Genomic DNA, 23,199 nt, shown 5'->3' on the forward strand with positions numbered 1-23,199 from the left:
GGTTGTGGGGGCCAAAACAAAATGTCTTCCTCTCTTTTTTTGGTACCCCCACTGCCAGACTAGGCAACCCCATGGAGGGAAAACCTGCTGCCGGGCGAATCAGGTAGTCTGCAGGTAGGACGGCAGCAAAATGTGTGTCTTTTCCTACAGCGCTATCCCGCCAAACACCTGATTGACCTGGCAGCAAAAAATTCTCTCTCTCTAATCTTATATATTTTGCTGCTGGGTGAATCAGGGGTTGCTGCCACTATGCCCGGAAGAGCAGCTGACTACAGCCAGGCAAGTGGAGATGCGAGGCACCAAGGGTGGCACTCAGACATCTCCATCCAGTTGCAAATGGTTGGTTACCAGTCACAAAATGTGACTGGCGTGCAGCTAATTTCAAACACTGAAACTAGTCCACCCCCACCCATATACTATAGCTTGGGAAGGGCAAACCCATGGAAGACACAGGTTAGGTTATCCCATATCTGCTTAATTTACATGCCATCATCACATCCAGGTTAAACTACTCCCAGTGCATTCTACATGACGCAGCCTTTGGAAGATGTTTGGAAACTGCAGGTGCTGCAGAATGCTGCAGCCAAAGTACTGATGGAAGCCTTTTCTCCTTTTCCAAAGCATAAAATGCCATGTTATGTGACATTCACTTGACCACTGTATTCTTTGCATCTCAGTTCAAAAGGCTGGCTATCACTGAACGCTCTAAATAGTTTTGAGGAATGGTGCTTAAGGCTACTGGCTTTCTCCAGCATGATGCTGGCTGACTGCTAAGGTCTTTGGGGGAGTCTCTGTCCTGTCTCACAACACTGTCAGAACTGCATGGAACATGATACTGTCAGCTGCAACTGTGCTACACTATGGAACTTCTCTTTTCTCTGGCCTTGCTTCCACTTGCCACACATGGTTGCAGGGATTGTGGCATAATACACTGCCCTTTGTGGGCTGACACTCTGGCAGAGGATGGATCGGTGTTGAAGAGAAGTCACTGAAGACATAGGGCTGCTCCCAGAGCATGGCTCCATTTCTCCACAGCCCTCTGCCGAGTCAAAGAAAGCACTCAAGCACACAGCCTGTAATCGCTCTCCCCTCTCAACCTCAATGTTGGCCTCCTAGCAAGCCCAGCCAAGAACCACCCACCGAAAGCCACAGCAGAGAAGGCTGGAGAGTGACTTCAGCTCCTTGCATTCCACAAGCCAATGATTTCTACATGTACTGTGCCAGAGAGCTTTTTGGAAACAAAAGACGCTGAGACAGGAAGTGAAGCAAGGTGCCAGGTAGAGAGATCTCCCTCCAGAGATCTCAGCAGGCAGTTGGTGCTTCTCTACCCCTGAAGACCAGCCCCCTGGTGGGCAGGGAGGTGGAACCCCTTTCTCCTTGGTAAAAAATTCCTCAAGTGGAAATTTATTCTCTCCTTCCATCCTGGCCCCTCCCAACCCATCAGAAATACAGCAGTCACTCCTGTTAATTTCCCCTGGGTCTAATAAATGGCTACCCCCAGGGCTCCACAGTTGCTGCCTTCTCCATACAGCATCAGTGCTGACACTCGAAGAGCCTGTGTAAACCATCGCCTGGAGCTACAAAACCCAACTCCTGCCTACAGATGCAGCAATCAATGCCTCCTGCTCATATGCAGGCAGCCCCCCCCCCCCCCCCCGTGCTGGGTGCTAATTATGGAGCCAGGTTCAAAACTGCTCCCAAGATGCTCAAGCGTCTCATCACATTTCCATCCAGTGCATCCAGTCTGTTCCAGCTCCTGGTTAATGTCACTTCAGGGGTATACAGAGAGAGCGGCTGCTAAAGTGAACCTGGCAGGAGATTTATGGCAGCAGTGCTGCTAGACCAGGAAAATCTCATTTCTCTACAGAAGGGGCTGCTTCATCATTCACTTATTGAGAATGGAAGTGGACTGTGGTCCCAGCACTACTGCTATTTAGGGTAAAGGCACTCGGAGATAAGTTAACTGTCACTGCTCAATGCACACATTACACTTAAATTAGGAGAGCGTGAGGGTCCCCCCGCCCCCCCACCTCTGTCCAGTAGATTTGCAAACTGGTGTGGACTAAACAACAATCAGCCAACAGGTCTGTGGAGATGCAATCTAACCAAAGGAAGCTCTGAAAGTGAGATGAAGGCAGGGCCGGGAGGTAGCAGGAGCATGAGAGGCCACGGACTCCTTACCTACTGAGCCTTCCTGATGACACAAGCCTAGAGAGCTCCCTCTTCCTATGGCAAAGTACCGGAAGGTCAAGGGCTACACATGCCTGCAGCCCACACTTAGATCATTGGTGGTAGCGGCTGGATGTTTCTGGCAGGGCTGTGCTCATGTCCCAGCCTGACCCAGGGGCGGAGAGAAGAGATTGTGATCCCTCGTACTTTTCCTTCTTTCAGTTTTCCCAAGCCTCCCTTTTGTTATTTCCCCAGCCCTTGATATTTAGACCATAATCTCTGCAGGGCAAGACTTGCCTTTTCTGACTTCCCATGTACCAGGAAAGACCATGGTTCAGTGGAGGAGAGCCTTCTCTCAAGTTCAATTCCTGGCATCTCCAAGCAGGGCTGCCTCAGAAAGATTGCTGTGAAATCCCAAAGAGCCATTACCAGTCAGTGCTGACAAGGACTGGGGAACCCGGTACCCTCTAGCTGTTGCTGCTGGACCACAACCCCCACCATTTCTGACCATTGGCTCTGCTGGTTGGGTAGGAGGGGAGGGAGTTGGAGCCCAATACCTTCTGCAGTAGCACAAGCTCTCTATCCTTGGTATAGACAACCCTGAGCTAGATGGGCCAAGAGGCAAGGTTCTGTCATTGTGTAACAAGAGGGTTAAACACAGTGGTACCTCGGGTTAAGTACTTAATTCGTTCCGGAGGTCCGTTCTTAATCTGAAACTGTTCTTAATCTGAAGCACCACTTTAAAGGGGCCTCCTGCTGTCGCCGCGCCACCAGAGCACGATTTCTGTTCTCATCCTGAAGCAAAGTTCTTATCCTGAAGCACTATTTCTGGGTTAGTGGAGTTTGTAACTTGAAGCGTATGTAACCTGAGGTACCACTGTACACACTAAAGCAAGACTCTCGTTGTAGTTCCTCTGAAACCAGGATACAAAACATGCAAAAATAAAAGTGAAACCTATACAGCCAGCTTAAGATCTTGGGAGTGGTGGAAGAGGTATGAAGACAAGATGAATACACCACAATCGGGACAGGGGAACCTCAAGCCCGGACAGCCAAATGCAGCCACTTCCAGGCACCTCTACAGCTCTTGTGCCTCTCCCCAGACTACATTTCTCCCCGGAAGTGCTCTTCCCCCACTTTGAGTGCTCCTGCCTGACTGAAAGGAGCTATTGTACTGGGATAATGTCTCCTACTTCCCTGAATGGAGGACAGAGAATGCAGAACCCTTTGGTTTTGTATGGGTGCAATGTAACCCATTGTACAGGTTAAGAGTCACCTACCACTGACAGTTCCCACACAAAAAACCAGAGGGTTCTGCATTCTTTGATTGGCCATGGCTCCCTGGCACACACAGGATGATGGGAACACAGGATGGCAGTCAGACATTGTGCTAAGCTCCTCTTTTAAGGTGTGGCTATGTTGCTTTCCCTTGACCCTTGTTGCCTGTCTACTGCTTTCCTCTTTGCTATATCCGCCTATTTTGTCCATGTCAAAGACGGATGAGTGGAGGCACACAATTTATTGTTGTTGTTAAAATTTGTATACCTCCCATTCTTATTATTATTAAAATTTGTATACATCCCTATACCCACAGGTCTCAGGGCATAAGATTGACCCCAAAGTACCATCAATTGTGCAGTAGTCCTGTACAAGCACGACAGAAACGACTGAGGATTGAGAAAGAGCATGGGGTGGCCCATGCTAATTCTTCTTCTTTGGCGATCACTTGTAACAGAGTAAAATTGTCTTCCATATACACAGTTTTAACAGTGAGTCTGTAAGTGACTGTGGAGGCCAATTCCGGATCCACACGTACTTCCACAGTGTGGACATAAGTTTCCGGGCGGGAGTTGATCATGGTGAGGGTTTGCCAAACGTGCTTCTCTCTTCGCATGTTTCTCCCTTTCGTCCTGAGTTTGAGTGTCTTCAAAACCTAAGACACCTTTGGTAAAGGCTGTTCTCCAACTGGAGTGCTTGCAGACCAGTGTTTCCCAGCTGTAGGTGTTTATACTACATTTTTGAAACATTTGCCTTGAGACAGTCTTTGAACCCCTTTCCATTTTTAAGCTTGGAATAGAGTAGCTCCTTTGGAAGATGAGAATCAGGTATCCGAACAACATGACCAGACCAACCAAGTTGCTGTTGAAGAATCATTGCTTTGACACTGGTGATCTTTGCTTCTTCCAGTACACTGACATTAGTTTGCCTGTCTTCCCAAGTGATGTGAATTGATGGAATCTTTCGAGGGTTGGAGATGGTGTTTATAAGTGGTCCATGTTTCACAAGCATACAGGAAGGTTGATAGTACAGTAACTTTGTAGCTAATTAGTGGGAAGGTGGCGCCATCTGAATTTTGCAATCTAGATCAGGGGTCAGCAAAGTTACCACGCCTTGGGCCGGTGTCTCCAGCACCAATCGCGGTGGGCCAGAGGGCGGGGGAGTGTGTGCCCATACACATGCGCACACGCTATTTCTGGCGCACTTCCGGGTTGGAGAAGCACCAGAAATAGCTTGTGTGCATGTGCACGGGCCTCCTCCAACCCAGATGTGCACCGCAAATAATGCTTGCGCATGCACACAAGCTGTTTCCGGTGCTCCTCCAACCCAGAAGTGGGCAGCAGTGCAGTGCTGGTAAGAGCAGGCGGTGACAGCGGGCGGCAGGGGTCTCAGGATGCCGGATAAATGAGTCTCATGGGCCTTAGTTTAGGGACCCCTGATCTAGATAGAAAAAAATGTATTGGGCCGATCCTGATCCTGCTCTTTCCTTTTCTTTGGCAGGAAAGAAACAGAGCCAGGATAGGTCTAAAGAACCAAAGACACTCTGAATGTAGGCAACAGAATATTAGGGAGGAGACAGAAGAGAGCAAAGGTGCAGCAGGCAGGCGACCCACGAAGGATGCCCCTGCAGAAGGTACACCCAGCAGCCAGTTGCTCAGTGTCTTTTAGGACCAGTTATCCCATCTGTCCTTCCAACAGATGTGTTGGCTCAGAGCCCAACCCATCAGAGCACATACAGCTCTGCCAAAGCCAGAACTGAGGCTGTCATCACACCCTGCAAAGCCCCAGCTGCTCTGCAGCTAGGATTCTTCTCATCTGGGGCACAGCCTTGGAGCTAGAGTTCCTAGGAAGGAGGGAAAAAGATGTGAAAGGCCTCAGCGGTGGACAAAACAGCTCTCCGTATTTCACCAGACACAGCAGTCCCGGTGGTGCCTCATAATGCAAACAGCTCTCCTGTCTAATAAATCTGGCCCCAGTCCCAAGGGAAGAGACAGGGGCAAAGAGTTCCCTGGTCCCTTTGGCACAGCATGCATCTGTATTGCTGCACCATGCTCCTTCTGGCCCACATAGTTCCAGGCAGGGATTAGTCAATGAGCTCTAAAAACAAAAATGTGGAAGAGTGGTGCCAGATGCAGCTGCTGCTGGGCCCAGATTTAAAGGATGAAGGAGAGAAAGTGTGCTCACAGGTGTCGCATCAGACACAATAAGAAGACTGCTCAGCTCTATTAATCATGGAGACCTTGCTATTAAATAACATAGAAAGGGGAGGGGGTGGAGAAGTCAAGAATTTGAAGCCCAAATGCAAATCCTCTCCCTGCAATTTACTAAACCATAAGGCAATTTTGGCATCCTTCCAACCAAGTTCTCTCTTAAACTTATCCCAGCCCTTCTACTTCCTTTATTTTTATAAGCCTCTGTGGAACTGTACAGTGCGGTGTACAGAGCAGGTCTTGATGGCTGGACAGAATGTAGTTGGTGCAAAACACAACACCTCACTTCTTAACATGGGAGGCTGGAAGCTCATAAAACTCGGCGTGGGCTTCTTAGAATCATAGAATCATAGAGTTGGAAGAGACCACAAGGGCCATCGAGTCCAACCCCCTGCCAAGCAGGAAACACCATCAGAGCACTCCTGACATATGGCTGTAAAGCCTCTGCTTAAAGACCTCCAAAGAAGGAGACTCCACCACACTCCTTGGCAGCAAATTCCACTGTCGAACAGCTCTTACTGTCAGGAAGTTCTTCCTAATGTTTAGGTGGAATCTTCTTTCTTGTAGTTTGGAACCATTGCTCCGTGTCCGCTTCTCTGGAGCAGCAGAAAACAACCTTTCTCCCTCCTCTATGTGACATCCTTTCATATATTTGAACATGGCTATCATATCACCCCTTAACCTCCTCTTCTCCAGGCTAAACATGCCCAGCTCCCTTAGCCGTTCCTCATAAGGCATCGTTTCCAGGCCTTTGACCATTTTGGTTGCCCTCCTCTGGACACGTTCCAGTTTGTCAGTGTCCTTCTTGAACTGTGGTGCCCAGAACTGGACACAGTACTCCAGGTGAGGTCTGACCAGAGCAGAATACAGTGGCACTATTACTTCCCTTGATCTAGATGCTATACTCCTATTGATGCAGCCCACAATTGCATTGGCTTTTTTAGCTGCCGCGTCACACTGTTGGCTCATGTCAAGTTTGCGGTCAAACAAGACTCCTAGATCCTTTTCACATGTACTGCTCTCAAGCCAGGTGTCCCCCATCTTGTATTTGTGCCTCTCATTTTTTTTTGCCCAAGTGCAATACTTTACATTTCTCCCTGTTAAAATTCATCTTGTTTGTTTTGGCCCAGTTCTCTAATCTGTCAAGGTCGTTTTAAAGTGTGATCCTGTCCTCTGGGGTGTTAGCCACCCCTCCCAGTTTGGTGTCATCTGCAAATTTGATCAGAATGCCCTTGAGTCCATCATCCAAGTCGTTGATAAAGATGTTGAATAAGACCGGGCCCAAGACAGAACCCTGTGGCACCCCACTAGTCACTCTTCTCCAGGATGAAGAGGAACCATTGATGAGCACCCTTTGGGTTCGGTCAGTCAGCCAGTTACAAATCCACTGAGTGGTAGCATAGTCAAGTCCACATTTTAACAGCTTCTTTACAAGAATATCATGGGACACCTTGTCAAATGCCTTGCTGAAATCAAGGTAGGCTACATCCACTGCGTTCCCTTCATCTACCAGGCTTGTAATTCTGTCAAAAAAATGAGATCAGGTTAGTCTGACATGACTTATTTTTCAGAAATCCATGCTGACTATTGGTGATCACAGTATTCCTTTCTAGGTGCTCACAGACTGTTTGCTTAATGATCTGCTCCAGAATCTTCCCTGGTATTGATGTCAGACTGACTGGGCGGTAATTATTTGGGTCCTCTCTTTTCCCCTTTTTGAAAATAGGGACAACATTTGCCCTCCTCCAGTCTGCCGGGACTTCGCCTGTTCTCCAGGAATTCTCAAAGATGACTGCCAGTGGTTCTGAGATCACATCTGCCACTTCTTTTAATACTCTTGGATGCAGTTCGTCTGGCCCTGGAGACTTGAATACATCTAAACTAGCCAAGTATTCTTGTACTATCTCCTTAGTTATTCTGGGCTGTGTTTTCTTTATCGGAGAAGACTGAGGCAAAGAAGGCATTGAGGAGTTCAGCCCTTTCTGTGTCCCCTGTTTGCATTTCACCATCTTCTCCTCTGAGTGACCCCACTGTTTCTTTGTTCTTCCTTTTGCTACGAACATACCCATAAAAGCCTTTTTTCTTGCTTTTAACCTCTCTAGCAAGCCTGAGTTCATTCTGTGCTTTAGCTTTCCTGACTTTGTGTCTACACGTGCTGGCTATTTGTTTGAGTTCCTCTTTGGTGGTTTCCCCCCTTTTCCATTTTTTGTACACATCCTTTTTTAATCTTAACTCAGTTAAAAGTTCTTTAGATAGCCACCCTGGCTTCTTTAGGCACCTTCCATGTTTCCGTCTCATTGGTATTGCCTGAAGTTGTGCTTTTACTATCTCCCTCTTAACAAACTCCCAGCCATCATGAACTCCCTTTCCTTTTAGTATTACTGTCCATGGGATCTCACCCAGCACTTCCCTAAGTTTTATGAAGTCGGCTTTCTTAAAGTCAAGAAATTGAGTCCTAGTATGCTTGGCTGCTCCTTTCCGCTGTATAGTAAACTTCAGAAGAGCATGATCACTCGCGCCTAATGATCCTTCCACTTCTACCCCACTAACCAGGTCATCCACATTGGTTAGGACCAGATCTAAAATGGCTATTCCTCTTGTTGCTTCTCCCACTTTCTGGACAACGAAGTTGTCTGCAAGGCCAGTGAGGAATCTGTTTGACCTTATGCTCTTGGCTGAGTTTGACATCCAGCAAATATCCGGGTAACTGAAGTCCCCCATTACTACTATCTCCCTTCCTTTTGCACGCTTGGCCATCTGTTCAAGGAAGGCATCATCTATGTCCTCTGTTTGGCTTGGAGATCTATAGTAAACTCCCACAATGAGGTCACTGTTATTCTTCTCTCCCTTAATTTTGACCCAAATGCTCTCACTTTGGCTTTGAGGTTCTAAATCTTGGATCTCTTCACAGGTATACACATCCCTGACATATAACGCCACTCCTCCTCCTTTCTTGTCTGGTCTGTTTCTCTGAAATAGATTGTATCCCTCCATTATTACATTCCAGTCGTGGGACTTATTCCACCAGGTTTCAGTGATGCCTATTATGTCATATTTAGTTTGCTGTACCTAAAGCTCAAGCTCATCTTGTTTATTTCCCATGCTTTGCACATTAGTGTACAGACATTGAAGTCCATTAATCATTCCCCCGTGTCTCTTATTTAAGGATTTTTTCCTCCCACCACTAGGTCTCTCTTTACAGCTTTTCTTGTACAATTCAACACCCAATTCAAGTGTAACCTATGGAAACTCCGAAAAACTCATGAGCCATATTTAACTAAAGCCAGTGCAAATAATTCTGCTAGCACAAAGAAACTCCCCTTCCACGTGTACCCCAAGCTGGCAAATTGGGGGGAGCCCAGAACAGATTTAAGGGGGCAGGGGGGAAGAGAGTGGGAGAAGGTCCTGTTGTGCAAGAAAAATCTTTGAACTGATGGAAATTTAGCCACAGTGCTACGTTGAATGCAAACCAGTGTCTTACAAATCTTCTCCTCTGTTTATATCCCTGGTGATTTTTAAAGATCTGCAATTACCTTCATGGCATCCAGTGGTGCCCTCTGATTTCCACTTGTGAAATGGGATGTGCCCTTTTTTCCACCTAGAGTTTCACTCCCTCCAAAAAATATCATCTCCAGAGGGTCTCCCAACTTTCCAGAGCAGTGTGCACACTGACTAAACACCAGCTTCATATACATCACTACAATGGCACATGAAGTACTAAATTTAGGCTTTGTTTAAATTCTGATGATTAATGTAAAGAGATAGTAGACAGGAAACTGGGGGGGGGGGGGAGAGAGAGAGAGAGAGAGACCTGTCTAGCATAATGGAAAAATGGTAAGGCAGATAGGAGGATTACTTGGTGAATTTTCTGATGAAACTTCTTCCTAAATTGCCCAGAATACAAATCAAAGTGGCAGCCCCTCTACACACAGACAATAATACACGTTGCAAATCCCTGCAGCCTCTGTTCTTTCCATGCTGCTTTGTCCAGATCTGTTCATCTATCAGGCCACCACCCTGCAATGGTACACTTCCTCTGCTGATGGATGCTAAATAGCTAATAACAGGTTAAGAAAAAAGAAACCGCTGTGCCCAATTCTGGAAGAGACTGCACCAGCCTATGCCTGTGTTCACACTTTGGCACAGGCTTACTGCTTCAATACACAATTCTCATCATAAACGTCGACAGAGAAAACATAATGTCAAAAGAACCCTCCCAACACACATACTCTCTCCCTCAACCTCATGGGATTGGAGCTTGGTTTTTTATTAAAAGCCAAAGTCAGATAAAAAGTTAGAAGGGGGGAAATGCCTCCCCCTGCCCCACCACACCTACTGCCCAAAGAATGCTGCTTCACACCATTTTTTTATATGGCCAGCACTCAAATCTACTGAAGTGCCCCTCCTATTTGATGGGTCCTTTGCTGGTGCAAGTTCCAACAAAGGATTCAAGACAGGGAAAGGTAACAACTGGTGGCCTAAGGACTTTACGTTTGGCTTGCAGTAGAGACCCACATTCCTAGGGCCCTTCTGATTATGCATCACAGCTGCTTCTCCCCACATAAAGCCAGGACACAAGCACAAAGTCAGATTTCCAACCCGCTGCATGCAGTGAGAACAACAATGGAGGTTTACACACAGCCTTTTCCCTAATGCACATCTTAGCTGTTCACTCATGGAGGCAGGTCAAAGGCTCTTCAAAGCTTCCACCCTCCCATGTCAAGAGTAGCAGAGGCTTTCACAAGGCTCCTCATTCACCTGAGCTGGGTCACTCCCCATTTGCCTGGATCTTGGAAACTAAGAACAAGATCAGCAGAAGACAAAGTAAAGTGCATGTATAAATATGAAGAAGATCTGCAGAAGGGACTTGGAAAAGAGTTAAGAGCCTCGGACAGAAGATCACCAGGTTGATGGACCATATGGAATAGACGGAAAGGACTGGAAGAATCCGAGACCAGGGAGAAGAGACGGTGGAAGAAGATTGGAAAAAGTTTAAAGTTTATTTATAGAAATATTGTAAAATTAATGAAGGAGGGATTTAATGGGCCTTTGCTTGACTGGCCAGAGTTAATTCCAATGGTTCACAACACTTCACTCAAGACAAAAATGTGTTCCCTTTTCAACATTACTTTGCCAGAAATTGAGCAGAATCATGTCTCCTCCTGAGACAGAAGACAATAGATAGATTGCCCTTGTCACATGCATCAATCTCTGCATACTTTTAATCCAATCTCCCCCAACCTGGTGCCCTTCAGGTGTCGTGAGACTCATCAGCCTTAGCCAGCATGGCGAGGGATGATGGGAGTAATGGTCTCTGGAGAGCATCAGGCTGGAGAAGACTGCTGTAACCCAAGGAAAGAAGAGCCACAACACTCCACTCAACATCACATACCTACTTGTGGCAAGCCAGTGAAAACCAGGAGTAACTGAAGTTCAGTAAAAAATGAGAGAGGATACTACAGGTGTGTAGCTAATGCAGAAGTGGTGGCAAGGGAGGAGAAAGTGTTCCCATAGGTGATGCCAGCGCAGCCCTGAGGACCAACCCCTGCCCAGCTCCTGGGTTCCCACCCATGCAGCACAAATGGCTGCAAACCTACTTCAGACAAAGCAGGCAATAGATTTTCCTCTTAGCCTTGACCTCACTTCACCAGACAATGAAACAGCATTGAACTGAACATTGCAATAAAGCTCACGGGAAATGTGAATAACACTAGCTCTCTGGCCCTGATATTTAACATTTCCCTGAGGCACCACAGCTACAGAGGAAAGAGAACAAGCAATACATGCTCATTTATGAAAAAGAATGCCTAGCCTAGCTATGGCATGTGGATTCACAGCACCACCTAGTGGCAAGATGGTGCATTGCACAAGCCACTATGCAGACATGTCCAACGAGTTGATCCCGCAGGATGGATTTTGGTTGATCACACTATGGCTAGGCAGCCTTTGTTCAGGGCTCAGCTGTGGGAGGGAGCAAGCTACGCCTTCGCTTTCAGGATACAATCTATTTCAGAGAAACAGACCAGACAAGAAAGGAGGAGGAGTGGCGTTATATGTCAGGGATGTGTATACCTGTGAAGAGATCCAAGATTTAGAACCTCAAAGCCAAAGTGAGAGCATTTGGGTCAAAATTAAGGGAGAGAAGAATAACAGTGACCTCATTGTGGGAGTTTACTATAGATCTCCAAGCCAAACGGAGGACATAGATGATGCCTTCCTGGAACAAATGGCCAAGCATGCAAAAGGAAGGGAGATAGTAGTAATGGGGGACTTCAATTACCCGGATATTTGCTGGATATCAAACTCAGCCAAGAGCATAAGGTCAAACAGATTCCTCACTGGCCTTGCAGACAACTTCATTGTCCAGAAAGTGGGAGAAGCAACAAGAGGAACAGCCATTTTAGATCTGGTCCTAACCAATGTGGATGACCTGGTTAGTGGGGTAGAAGTGGAAGGATCATTAGGCGCGAGTGATCATGCTCTTCTGAAGTTTACTATACAGCGGAAAGGAGCAGCCAAGCATACTAGGACTCAATTTCTTGACTTTAAGAAAGCCGACTTCATAAAACTTAGGGAAGTGCTGGGTGAGATCCCATGGACAGTAATACTAAAAGGAAAGGGAGTTCATGATGGCTGGGAGTTTGTTAAGAGGGAGATAGTAAAAGCACAACTTCAGGCAATACCAATGAGACGGAAACATGGAAGGTGCCTAAAGAAGCCAGGGTGGCTATCTAAAGAACTTTTAACTGAGTTAAGATTAAAAAAGGATGTGTACAAAAAATGGAAAAGGGGGGAAACCACCAAAGAGGAACTCAAACAAATAGCCAGCACGTGTAGACACAAAGTCAGAAAAGCTAAAGCACAGAATGAACTCAGGCTTGCTAGAGAGGTTAAAAGCAAGAAAAAAGGCTTTTATGGGTATGTTCGTAGCAAAAGGAAGAACAAAGAAACAGTGGGGTCACTCAGAGGAGAAGATGGTGAAATGCAAACAGGGGACACAGAAAGGGCTGAACTCCTCAATGCCTTCTTTGCCTCAGTCTTCTCCGATAAAGAAAACACAGCCCAGAATAACTAAGGAGATAGTACAAGAATACTTGGCTAGTTTAGATGTATTCAAGTCTCCAGGGCCAGACGAACTGCATCCAAGAGTATTAAAAGAAGTGGCAGATGTGATCTCAGAACCACTGGCAGTCATCTTTGAGAATTCCTGGAGAACAGGCGAAGTCCCGGCAGACTGGAGGAGGGCAAATGTTGTCCCTATTTTCAAAAAGGGGAAAAGAGAGGACCCAAATAATTACCGCCCAGTCAGTCTGACATCAATACCAGGGAAGATTCTGGAGCAGATCATTAAGAAAACAGTCTGTGAGCACCTAGAAAGGAATGCTGTGATCACCAATAGTCAGCATGGATTTCTGAAAAATAAGTCATGTCAGACTAACCTGATCTCGTTTTTTTGACAGAATTACAAGCCTGGTAGATGAAGGGAACGCAGTGGATGTAGCCTACCTTGATTTCAGCAAGGCATTTGACAAGGTGCCCCATGATATTCTTGTAAAGAAGCTGGTAAAATGCGGACTTGACTATGCTACCACTCAGTGGATTTGTAACTGGCTGACTGACCGAACCCAAAGGGTGCTCATCAATGATTCCTCTTCATCCTGGAGAAGAGTGACTATTGGGGTGCCACAGGGTTTTGTCTTGGGCCCGGTCTTATTCAACATCTTTATCAACGACTTGGATGATGGACTCAAGGGCATTCTGATCAAATTTGCAGATGACACCAAACTGGGAGGGGTGGCTAACACCCCAGAGGACAGGATCACACTTCAAAACGACCTTGACAGATTAGAGAACTGGGCCAAAACAAACAAGATGAATTTTAACAGGGAGAAATGTAAAGTATTGCACTTGGGCAAAAAAAAATGAGAGGCACAAATACAAGATGGGGGACACCTGGCTTGAGAGCAGTACATGTGAAAAGTGTTAGGGTGTGAAACCTAAGACGCTGGCAAGTTAGCAATGTCATGTCACTTTAAGTAGTCAAGCTCGTTAAGTTGTTAAGTTGCTCAGTATATAAAGTGTTTGTTTTCTGTGCCTGGGGGGCGTGAAGCAAAATGTCTGAAAGCTCCGGAGGTGTTTCTGTTATCTTTCTGCAATAAACCTGTCTTTGGAAAGACAGGCTTCCCTGTGTCGTTATTTCCTTGCTGCTGAGACTCTGAAGCTTGTACTGCAACAAGAATCTCTGCACTGGACTTAATTAATGCTCTGCAAAGAGAACTGTTGCTGGTTGCGCAGCGGAAGCGTTTACTGGACCAGTACACAGACTCTCTTAGGTTATGGGTTTTCTATGTTTCTACAGCTGTATTGTGTGCAGAGAAAGTGAAAGCAGCTTTCGGATGAGAGAAGACTGGCTTGGTCGTAAATCCAGCTCTTAAAGGAACTGAGAGGCTGCAGAAAGTTGAGAGAGCTGCGTAAGTGAAGATTTACAGCTTCATTAGGCTGCAAAAGGCTAGCTTGACCTCCCGTTGTGTTTTTGTTCTGTTAATAAAAACAGAGGGCGGTGGTAGGTTGCTAGTGAAGAGACGGAGGGAAAAAAGTTTAAAAGGCTTCAGAGGAGGCTGGAGGCGTCTGAAAAGTGAGTAAAACAAATCCCAAGGGGAAAGAGAAGCAAGGGCACACAGAGGGAGTAGCAGCCAACCCCAAGAATGGCAGTGGAAAATTTCCAGGTTCCCTTTACAAAGTTGAACTCTGCTAATTACGTGCAGTGGTCTAAGAGGGCTCAAGTCTGGTTGGAAGCCAAAGAAGTGTGGGCTGACTATGTCCAAAGGCGAAAGCCATTTGTGGCTGTTGCAGCAGATGCCACAGCAGAGGAACAGGCTGCTGCACATGCTCAGAACAGGGAACATGATAAAATGGACACTAAAGCTAGATGCATGTTGATGGTATCGATAGACGATTCCCAATTACCTCATGTGGAAAATTTAAGGTCTGCATTTGAAATTTGGGAAGCTCTTAGGCGAATTCACCATAGAGCAACCATAGAGCGTGGGGGAACTAGCAGGCAGAGCTGTAAGGAAGCCTCACAAGTGTCTGCTATGGCCAGCAAGTCATGTTTTCGATGTGGCAGCAGGTTTCATTTGATAGCAAAGTGTCCAGAAAAGCAACAGGAATTTCAACAGTCCAAGGTCAGTTTCCGGAGCTACAGGGGAAGACGAAGTGAGAACTACAAGAATCAACGATCCAGAGGGGGAGCAGGTGCTGATAAGGGACTATCTGCAATGGCAGCACAACAGAGTCCTAAAAGGAGCCAACAAACCTTGAAGTGGATTATTGACAGTGGAGCAAGTCACAGTTTAGTTCCAGCGACATCTAGTGGCAGCTTGATGAACTGCAAGACATTGCCAGTTGCAAAAACTGTGACTATAGCAGACAATAGTAAACGAGAAATGAACCTTAAAGGCACAATTTATGTTAATTGTTTGCAAACTAACCTTCCTGTTTTCGTTCTTCCAGGAATGAAGAATGGACTTTTGAGTGTGTCATGCCTGGTAAAAAGTGGTTTTAAGGTTGAGTTTGAAAATGATGTGTGCACCATTTTGAAACAGGGGAAGAAGCTAGTTAAAATTCCCTGTGAGGATGGGCTTTTTGTTTTGGATGAAGAGCAGTTAGCAGCAGGTAGATGTTCAACAGGTGAAGCGCAAGCTAAGTGTGTAAATAAGGCTCCTCATACAGGTTGTGCACATCTACTACACAGAAGGTTAGCTCATATATGCTTTAAGTATGTAGGCAAGATGCCAGATTTAGCTGAGGAGTGTAACATTAAACCCTGTCCAAATTTTCTGGATTGTTGTGCTTGTAAACATGCTAAGGTTAAGACATGTAACTATCCTAGATCTGATAGAGTAAGCAAGAAACCCTTTGAACTTGTGCACACAGACGTGTGTGGCCCTATGCCAGTCAAATCGCTTGGAGGTGCGAGATTTATGCAAATTTTGGTGGATGATTTTTCAAGGGCTAGTTGGGTTTTCTTTCTGAAAGAAAAATCACAAGCAGCTTCCATCCTGATGGATTGGATTGAAGAAGTCGAATGTAAATTTGACGCCAGGGTGCGTAAAATACAATCAGATCGTGGTGGGGAATATGTGAACCACACGCTGGAGACGTGGTTAAAAAGGAAAGGTATAGTTCATAGACTTACCAATCCCTATTCACCACAGGAGAATGCAGTTGCCGAAAGAAAATTTCGAACATTACAGGAAGCCATTGCTGCTTTGCTGTTTGATTCTGGACTTCCACAGCGGTTTTGGGCTGAGGCTGCACTGTATGCGAATTATACTTTTAACAGAGTGTACAATAGCACAGTAGGCAACACTCCTTACTTCATGCTATTTGGAAAAAAACCAAAAATTGATCATCTAAGAGTTTTTGGATGTCGTGCTTATGTGCTGGTGCCTAGGGCACAACGTAGGAAAGGCGATCCTAGATCTAAAGAAATGCTTTTCTGTGGTTATCAAGCCAACACAAAAGGTTGGAGATTTGTGAATGTAGAAGGCAATCAAACGAAAATCACAATCAGCAGAAGTGCGGAATTTTGTGAACAGGATGGTTGGAATAAAATTCATGGAAATCCTGACATACTATTTGATGTTGTGAACAGTAATAATGAAACTCAGGCCCCAGGGCAGGTATTAGTTCCAGAACAGGCTGAGGAATTTGAGTCTGAGGACGAAGGTGAGAAATCACCCAGTTCACCCAAGTCTGTAAAGTCAGAATCTTCTAGCTCTAAAAGTTCACCCGTACAGCAAGAGAGACGTGTAAAGTCAGAATCAGAAAGTTCTTCAACTACTAGTGACAAGCAGGTGACGACTAGTGATTCTGGGTCAGAGGGGGAAACTGAAGGAACATCGCAGGAACTGTTAAGGCGTTCCAAGCGTGCCAACAAAGGTAAACCTCCTGAAAGGTACCAAGCTATTAGTGTTTGGGCTGGTTTGGCAAATTGCGAACCTGAAAGTTTTGAGGAAGTTGAGCAATTACCCCAGGAGGAGGCCAGTAGGTGGCGTGAGGCCATGCAAAAAGAGTTGAATTCTATGAAAGAACTGGGTGTGTTTTCCATCACCAAACTGCCAGAAGGTACCAAGGCAGTAAGTTGTAGGTGGGTGTACAGGATAAAGACAACAGCGATGGGGAAACCAGAGTACAAAGCAAGGCTTGTAGCTCGAGTTTTTACTCAAAGAAAGGGGTTACATTATTCCGAAGTCTATGCACCCACTTCAAGGAGTGAAACCCTTCGGGCACTATTAGCAGTTGCTGCTCAGAAAGGGTTCAAAGTGAATCAATTTGATGTCTCTACAGCTTATCTTCATTCAGACTTGGCTGAAGAGCTCTATATGGAGCTACCGCCAGGATTGAAAGTTGGTAAATCAAATCAGGTATGGAAACTACATAAATCTATTTATGGACTCAAGCAATCTGCTCATAATTGGAATGAGTGTTTGAATGACGTTTTGGTAGGCATTGGTTTTAGCAGGAGCAAGGCTGACAATTGCTTATACTTCAGAGGTTCAGGAGATGCCCAAGAATCTTTGCTTGTTTATGTAGATGACCTGATTTATACTTCAAAGACACAAGAACAAGTAAAAAAACTAGCCAAAGAGTTAAATAAACACTTCAAAGTTAAGAATCTTGGTGATGTAAAGGTCTACCTTGGTGTTCAGATAGATAGGACCAAAAATGGCAGTTTTCTACTGAATCAAAAAGGCAAGATATTGCAAATGTTGAAAAAGTTTGGCATGACGGAGTGTGCAGGTGTTAGAACACCAATGGAAATGGGTTTTGTAAAAGACAATGAGTTCAAGGATAGTGCTGAATTCAAGCGTGCTGAAATCTTTCAGTCAGCACTGGGAAGCTTACTTCATCTTTCGCAATGGAGTAGACCAGACATTGCTTACGCTGTTAACTTACTCAACAGAGAAGCTTCAAAACCTAGTGTAAATGCATGGAAAGGAATTCAAAGAGTGTTAAGATATTTACAATACACCAAAGATTTTTGCCTTGAATTATCTTCTGAAGGACAAGCACAGATTACTTCTTGGGCAGATAGTGATTGGGGAAATTTAAAGGATAGAAAATCAGTGTCTGGCTGTGTAATAAAATTTGGTAACTCTCTGATTGGGTGGAGATCCAAGAAACAGAACCTGATTGCTTTGTCGTCAACAGAAGCTGAGTTCTGTGCCTTATCTGAGTTATGTAGAGATCTAGAATTTTACAAATGCTTGGCACAAGAGATGTATGAAAAGGCCATCACTCCAATCACTGTATGGGGTGATAATCAACCATGTCTTAAGTTAGCACAAAATGGGCAGTTTAAAGGTCGTACAAAACATTTGGATATCCGTTTTCAAAATGTTTGTCAAACGGTAAAAGCAGGAATTGTTAAATTAAATTACTGTCCCAGTCATGAAAATCAAGCTGATGGTTTTACAAAACCGCTTGGGTTTCAGCGGCATGAAAACTTTTGTGAAGAAATGGGTCTGAAGTAATTTTGTTTTTGTATTGCCAGCGAGAGGGGGTGTTAGGGTGTGAAACCTAAGACGCTGGCAAGTTAGCAATGTCATGTCACTTTAAGTAGTCAAGCTCGTTAAGTTGTTAAGTTGCTCAGTATATAAAGAGTGTTTGTTTTCTGTGCCTGGGAGGCGTGAAGCAAAATGTCTGAAAGCTCTGGAGGTGTTTCTGTTATCTTTCTGCAATAAACCTGTCTTTGGAAAGACAGGCTTCCCTGTGTCGTTATTTCCTTGCTGCTGAGACTCTGAAGCTTGTACTGCAACAAGAATCTCTGCACTGGACTTAATTAATGCTCTGCAAAGAGAACTGTTGCTGGTTGCGCAGCGGAAGCGTTTACTGGACCAGTACACAGACTCTCTTAAAAAGGATCTAGGAGTCTTGGTTGACCACAAACTTGACATGAGCCAACAGTGTGACACGGCAGCTAAAAAAGCCAATGCAATTCTGGGCTGCATCAATAGGAGTATAGCATCTAGATCAAGGGAAGTAATAGTGCCACTGTATTCTGCTCTGGTCAGACCTCACCTGGAGTACTGTGTCCAGTTCTGGGCACCACAGTTCAAGAAGGACACTGACAAACTGGAACGTGTCCAGAGGAGGGCAACCAAAATGGTCAAAGGCCTGGAAACGATGCCTTATGAGGAACGGCTAAGGGAGCTGGGCATGTTTAGCCTGGAGAAGAGGAGGTTAAGGGGTGATATGATAGCCATGTTCAAATATATAAAAGGATGTCACATAGAGGAGGGAGAAAGGTTGTTTTCTGCTGCTCCAGAGAAGCGGACATGGAGCAATGGTTCCAAACTACAAGAAAGAAGATTCCACCTAAACATTAGGAAGAACTTCCTGACAGTAAGAGCTGTTTGACAGTGGAATTTGCTGCCAAGGAGTGTGGTGGAGTCTCCTTCTTTGGAGGTCTTTAAGCAGAGGCTTGACAACCATATGTCAGGAGTGCTCTGATGGTGTTTCCTGCTTGGCAGGGGGTTGGACTCGATGGCCCTTGTGGTCTCTTCCAACTCTATGATTCTATCCTGTGAGCTCCAGAGCACACGCCTCTTTCACTTCACTCTGCTAATGAAGCTGCCCTCGGATGGGCTGCCTTCACTGAGCGATGCAGGGCTGCGCTCATGTGGCGGGTTGAGGGTGCAGCGGTCCCCCTCGGGAACAAAGGAAAGTGGAGCCTGGGAGTGCCGACATTCCATATTCGGGATAAGGCTGGATAAAAGGAGTGTGCCTTTCTTTCCTCCTCCATACAGAGCCGCCTGTAGCTGCCGCCTTGGCGATACGTGGAAGAAGGCGATGGAATCGACCACAAATCCATGCTAAGGAAAGAAAGGGGGTTTTCCTGGCCACCAACAACGCTTTACCCCTTGCCCCTAAAGCAAAGAAGTTGAAGAATGACAATGGGAGTGTGGTAGATCACTGCCAGTTTTTAATACTAGATAGTAGATCACAGCCTACTTGAAGTTGGACATGCCTGCAATAACGCACTGTGGATGCTGAAGAACTAAGAACTCTGTATTGTGCTTCGGAGCCTCAGCTTTAGAAATATGCACGGCAAAATAAGGCCTCAAAATAAGACTTCGAAGGAGACAACTGTAAGTGGAAAGCTGCCTGTGTGCTGTCGGGACCTGGTCCTCAGTCCTGCTTTCTCGAATGCTTTGCCACATGGAAGAAAGGAAGAGCTACTAGGCAAGAACCTTCTATGCTGGTGCTTCTCACACTCTTTTCCCTCCATGGACCACTTGAAAACTGCTGATGGTCTGAGCAGACCACTTAATTTTTCTGTTTGCTGTAGCAACTGTCGTGCACTGCGCTACATGCTGTTTGATTTTTAATCACATTTTGTTGCTTATTTTCTCTCTTCTATTTTATTTTATTGTACTACAATTTGCATTCCAGAGTTTAAACACAAGAACTAAAAGCCACAACAAAAATACAATAAAAAAATATCTCTTGGAATATTTAATGCCAACAGGCTATGTGGAACACCTGAATGAACCCCAGTGGGCCTATGGTCCAGTTTGGGAAACCCCGGATAAAAGCCTTTGCAAGGGGTCCACTGATATACAGATGAGAGAAACAGACAGGGAAAGGAAAGATTGACTCAGGAACAGCAGCAATCTTTTTGGAAATGGGAATCAGCTACAACAGAATCGGATGAAAGTAACAAAGCATACAGGAAGCTTAGATCTGTAAATTTTGGGATCCTTGTTATGGGATCACTTTGTGTACTAGAAAACAGAAGCCACCCCTGCCATGACCACTGGAAGTTCTACTCAGCCTCCTCATCTGGTTGAGCTGACTTAACAATGGGCATTATGTGTATTTTGTGTGTATATTAATGAACTGAATAGAAGGAAAGATTACGACTCATGGGGGTGCAGAGAGTGTATACATGAACTTAAGCTATTTTGTTAATGTTGTTACTATTGTTTTAGAGATTCTTAGAATCGTATAGATTCTAAATAAGTATCTGGTACCACACAAGTGATCCAGCAAAGTGGAGGGACAGAGGAGCACATATGGAAGAGCCTCACAGGAGTGACATCCCCCATTCAGCTTCTTTAGGTAATCCTAGGTTTCAGTGTTATGAGAGGGAGAAAAACTTCTCCCTATCTAGCACACTATTGAGATATATACAAGTGTGCACAATACAATGGCAAGCAGCATTGCATATTGAAGTGCTATCCTGGGCTAGTTTTCACATAGCATTAGTTAAGAAACATAATGAATCTTTCATGGTGACATATGGAGCTCAAGTGACTCTTAGTCTGTTGTAAAATCAATGATTAATTTGGGCAAAAAATACCGTAATCACCAAGAACATGAACTTGCGACACTTTTCAAAAATTAAGAAAGTCCCAAAGCTATCTTCAGTGTGCACTGAATATCTCTCTACCCAGTACAACAGTGATACCCACAAGTGAGTCTGAAGCATTCACGGAAAGTGAACCACAACCACATGGCAGAAAATCTAATTTGCACTGAGAAGGCGTCGTGCTCAATCCCTGACACTTCGAGGTAGGGCTGGGAGAGACTCCTCTATCCTACAGAGCTACTGCCAATCAGTGCAGACAATACTTACCTGGATGGAACCATGTATCTGATCTCAGTATAAGGCAGCTTCCTGTGTTCCTATGCCACTGTTGGAAGCACCTACCACTTAATGCTTCTCAAAGACAGAGGAAACTCCCTGTATCATTGATCTGTCCCTTGCTCTCTGGCAGTGGCACCGTCCTGCATGCAGAGGCAAGAACGCAATGGAATCTTAGATTCAGGTAGGTAGCCGTGTTGGTCTGATGCAGTTGAAATAAATAAAAAAATAAAAAATTGTCCAGTAGCACCTTAGAGACCACACGAAAGCTTATACCCAGAACAAACTTAGTTGGTCTCTAAGGTGCTACTGGGCACTGGAATCCTGCAGCACAGCACAGGTGCAGGTCCCTGAAGCATCCACCCTGCCCAGAAAACACCAACAACAGCATCCCAGGGACCAGGGTCAGCAACCGCCTCCCCCTGCATGATCCCCAGGGGCAGCAGATCCCAATGCTGATCTTTCTTCCCTGCTTGCTCCTTCTTCCCTGGGTGTCTGTGGTTCGCCCCCGGTGACAAGACGTTTGCCGGGGACATTCAAAAAGCCATGTTCTTTTGCCCCTTGCAAGGAAGCCTCTGGGTTAGGCAGGTAGCTCCCTCCGCAGAGCTCGGGGTCCCTTCTACTCTTCCAGGATCCCCGGGGCTCGTGGCCCTGGGAACTGACGGGCAGGATTCGCGCGTCTCGCCCCCCCCCGCTCACCTTCATGAAGACGGACACCCCCTCGTCGTCGTCGTCGTGGTGGTGCTTGCGCGGAGGCGCCACCTGCGCGGGGCTCGAGGCGGGCGGCACCTGCACCGTCGCCGAGGAGCTGGCCGGTCCCCCGGAAGAGACAGCGCGGGCCGCCCGGGCCGGTAACCCCAGCAACCTCTGCACGCCCGCCAGCCGCCGAAGGGCCGCCATGGTCGACAGCGCTGCCGGAAGCGGAAGTCTCGCTGGGCGGAAGGGGCGGGGAAGGAAGGCGCGCGGGAAGGGCCATGGGTCACTCTCCTGGGGGTTTTCCGCCAGAAAAAAGGAAAGGCTTTGGCTTGGGGGGAATCTCCCGACCCTGCCTAGGATGGAGAGTCTCTCCTGCAGCCCGAGGAGTTCCGCTGAGCCCTCAGACTTGCTTCAATGATAAAGAGGCTACTGTAACTGGTGTAAAAGAGCTTGTGGGGGGAGGGTCCCCCTAAGCCCTAAAATTAATAAATGCTAGCATTTGGGGTTGTTTGCGATATGAAGAGAGAATATAAGCTGCAAGGGAACTCCTGGGCTGCCTTTTGCAAACCTGTCTAGCTGGCGGAGGGAAGAGCAGAGCTGTCGGCATTACAAGAGAGCCTCCGAGGCTCGACCACAACTCCTGGTCCCAGGTGGGACCAGGGTAGCTGCTCTTGAGTGAAGAAAGGACTGCCTGCCATGCTCCGGACCCCCTCCATACAGACGAATAAACCCTATTTCTTAAAGCACGGGTCTCCACAATGTCGTCCAGACAAATTTTCTTCCAACGAAAGGGACACCGACCCTGTGCGGGCGGCCTGTGACCCCATGCGATCTGGCCAATGCTTGGCAGAGAGAGAGAGAGAGAATCTATTATCTATATTGAAAGTCCACGCGCCTCCTGGCGAAAATTCCAGACAGCTGCCCGCACGACGGCTTCTGAGTTTTCAGCAAGGAGGGATGGGAGTTTAATTCCAGCTGCCTGCCTTCTCCCCAGGGGCACGTGCGGATCAGCAGGTCCGGGACCAAGCCTATGAAATCACCGGCGAGGCCGCGGTGCTCCGCTCCTCGTGGATCTTGATGCGCGGGCTTCTGTTGTCTCGGCCCCCGTCTTTCCTCGTGGCGGCTCCCAGGCTGTCCCGCCAGCAGCCCCGCGAGCCAGGCAGCCTCGGGCCAGCTTACCCCGGGAGCCGC

General features: G+C 46.4%; 1 protein-coding gene across 1 annotated transcript in view; it reads right to left on the reverse strand.

Annotated features, from left to right (window-relative positions):
• NDUFB11 (NADH:ubiquinone oxidoreductase subunit B11) overlaps positions 1-22,234 on the reverse strand; it is a 58,916-nt gene extending 36,682 nt beyond the window's left edge. The window contains exon 1 of the mRNA XM_079958850.1: positions 22,012-22,234. Coding sequence (XP_079814976.1) covers positions 22,012-22,212 — 201 coding nt within the window. The 5' untranslated portion in view covers positions 22,213-22,234. The remainder of the gene's footprint in view (positions 1-22,011) is intronic.
• Positions 22,235-23,199: the final 965 nt, after the last annotated feature.

The sequence above is a fragment of the Podarcis cretensis genome, assembly GCF_951804945.1.
Source record: "Podarcis cretensis genome assembly, chromosome: 17".
NCBI classification, from domain to species: Eukaryota; Metazoa; Chordata; class Lepidosauria; order Squamata; family Lacertidae; genus Podarcis; species Podarcis cretensis.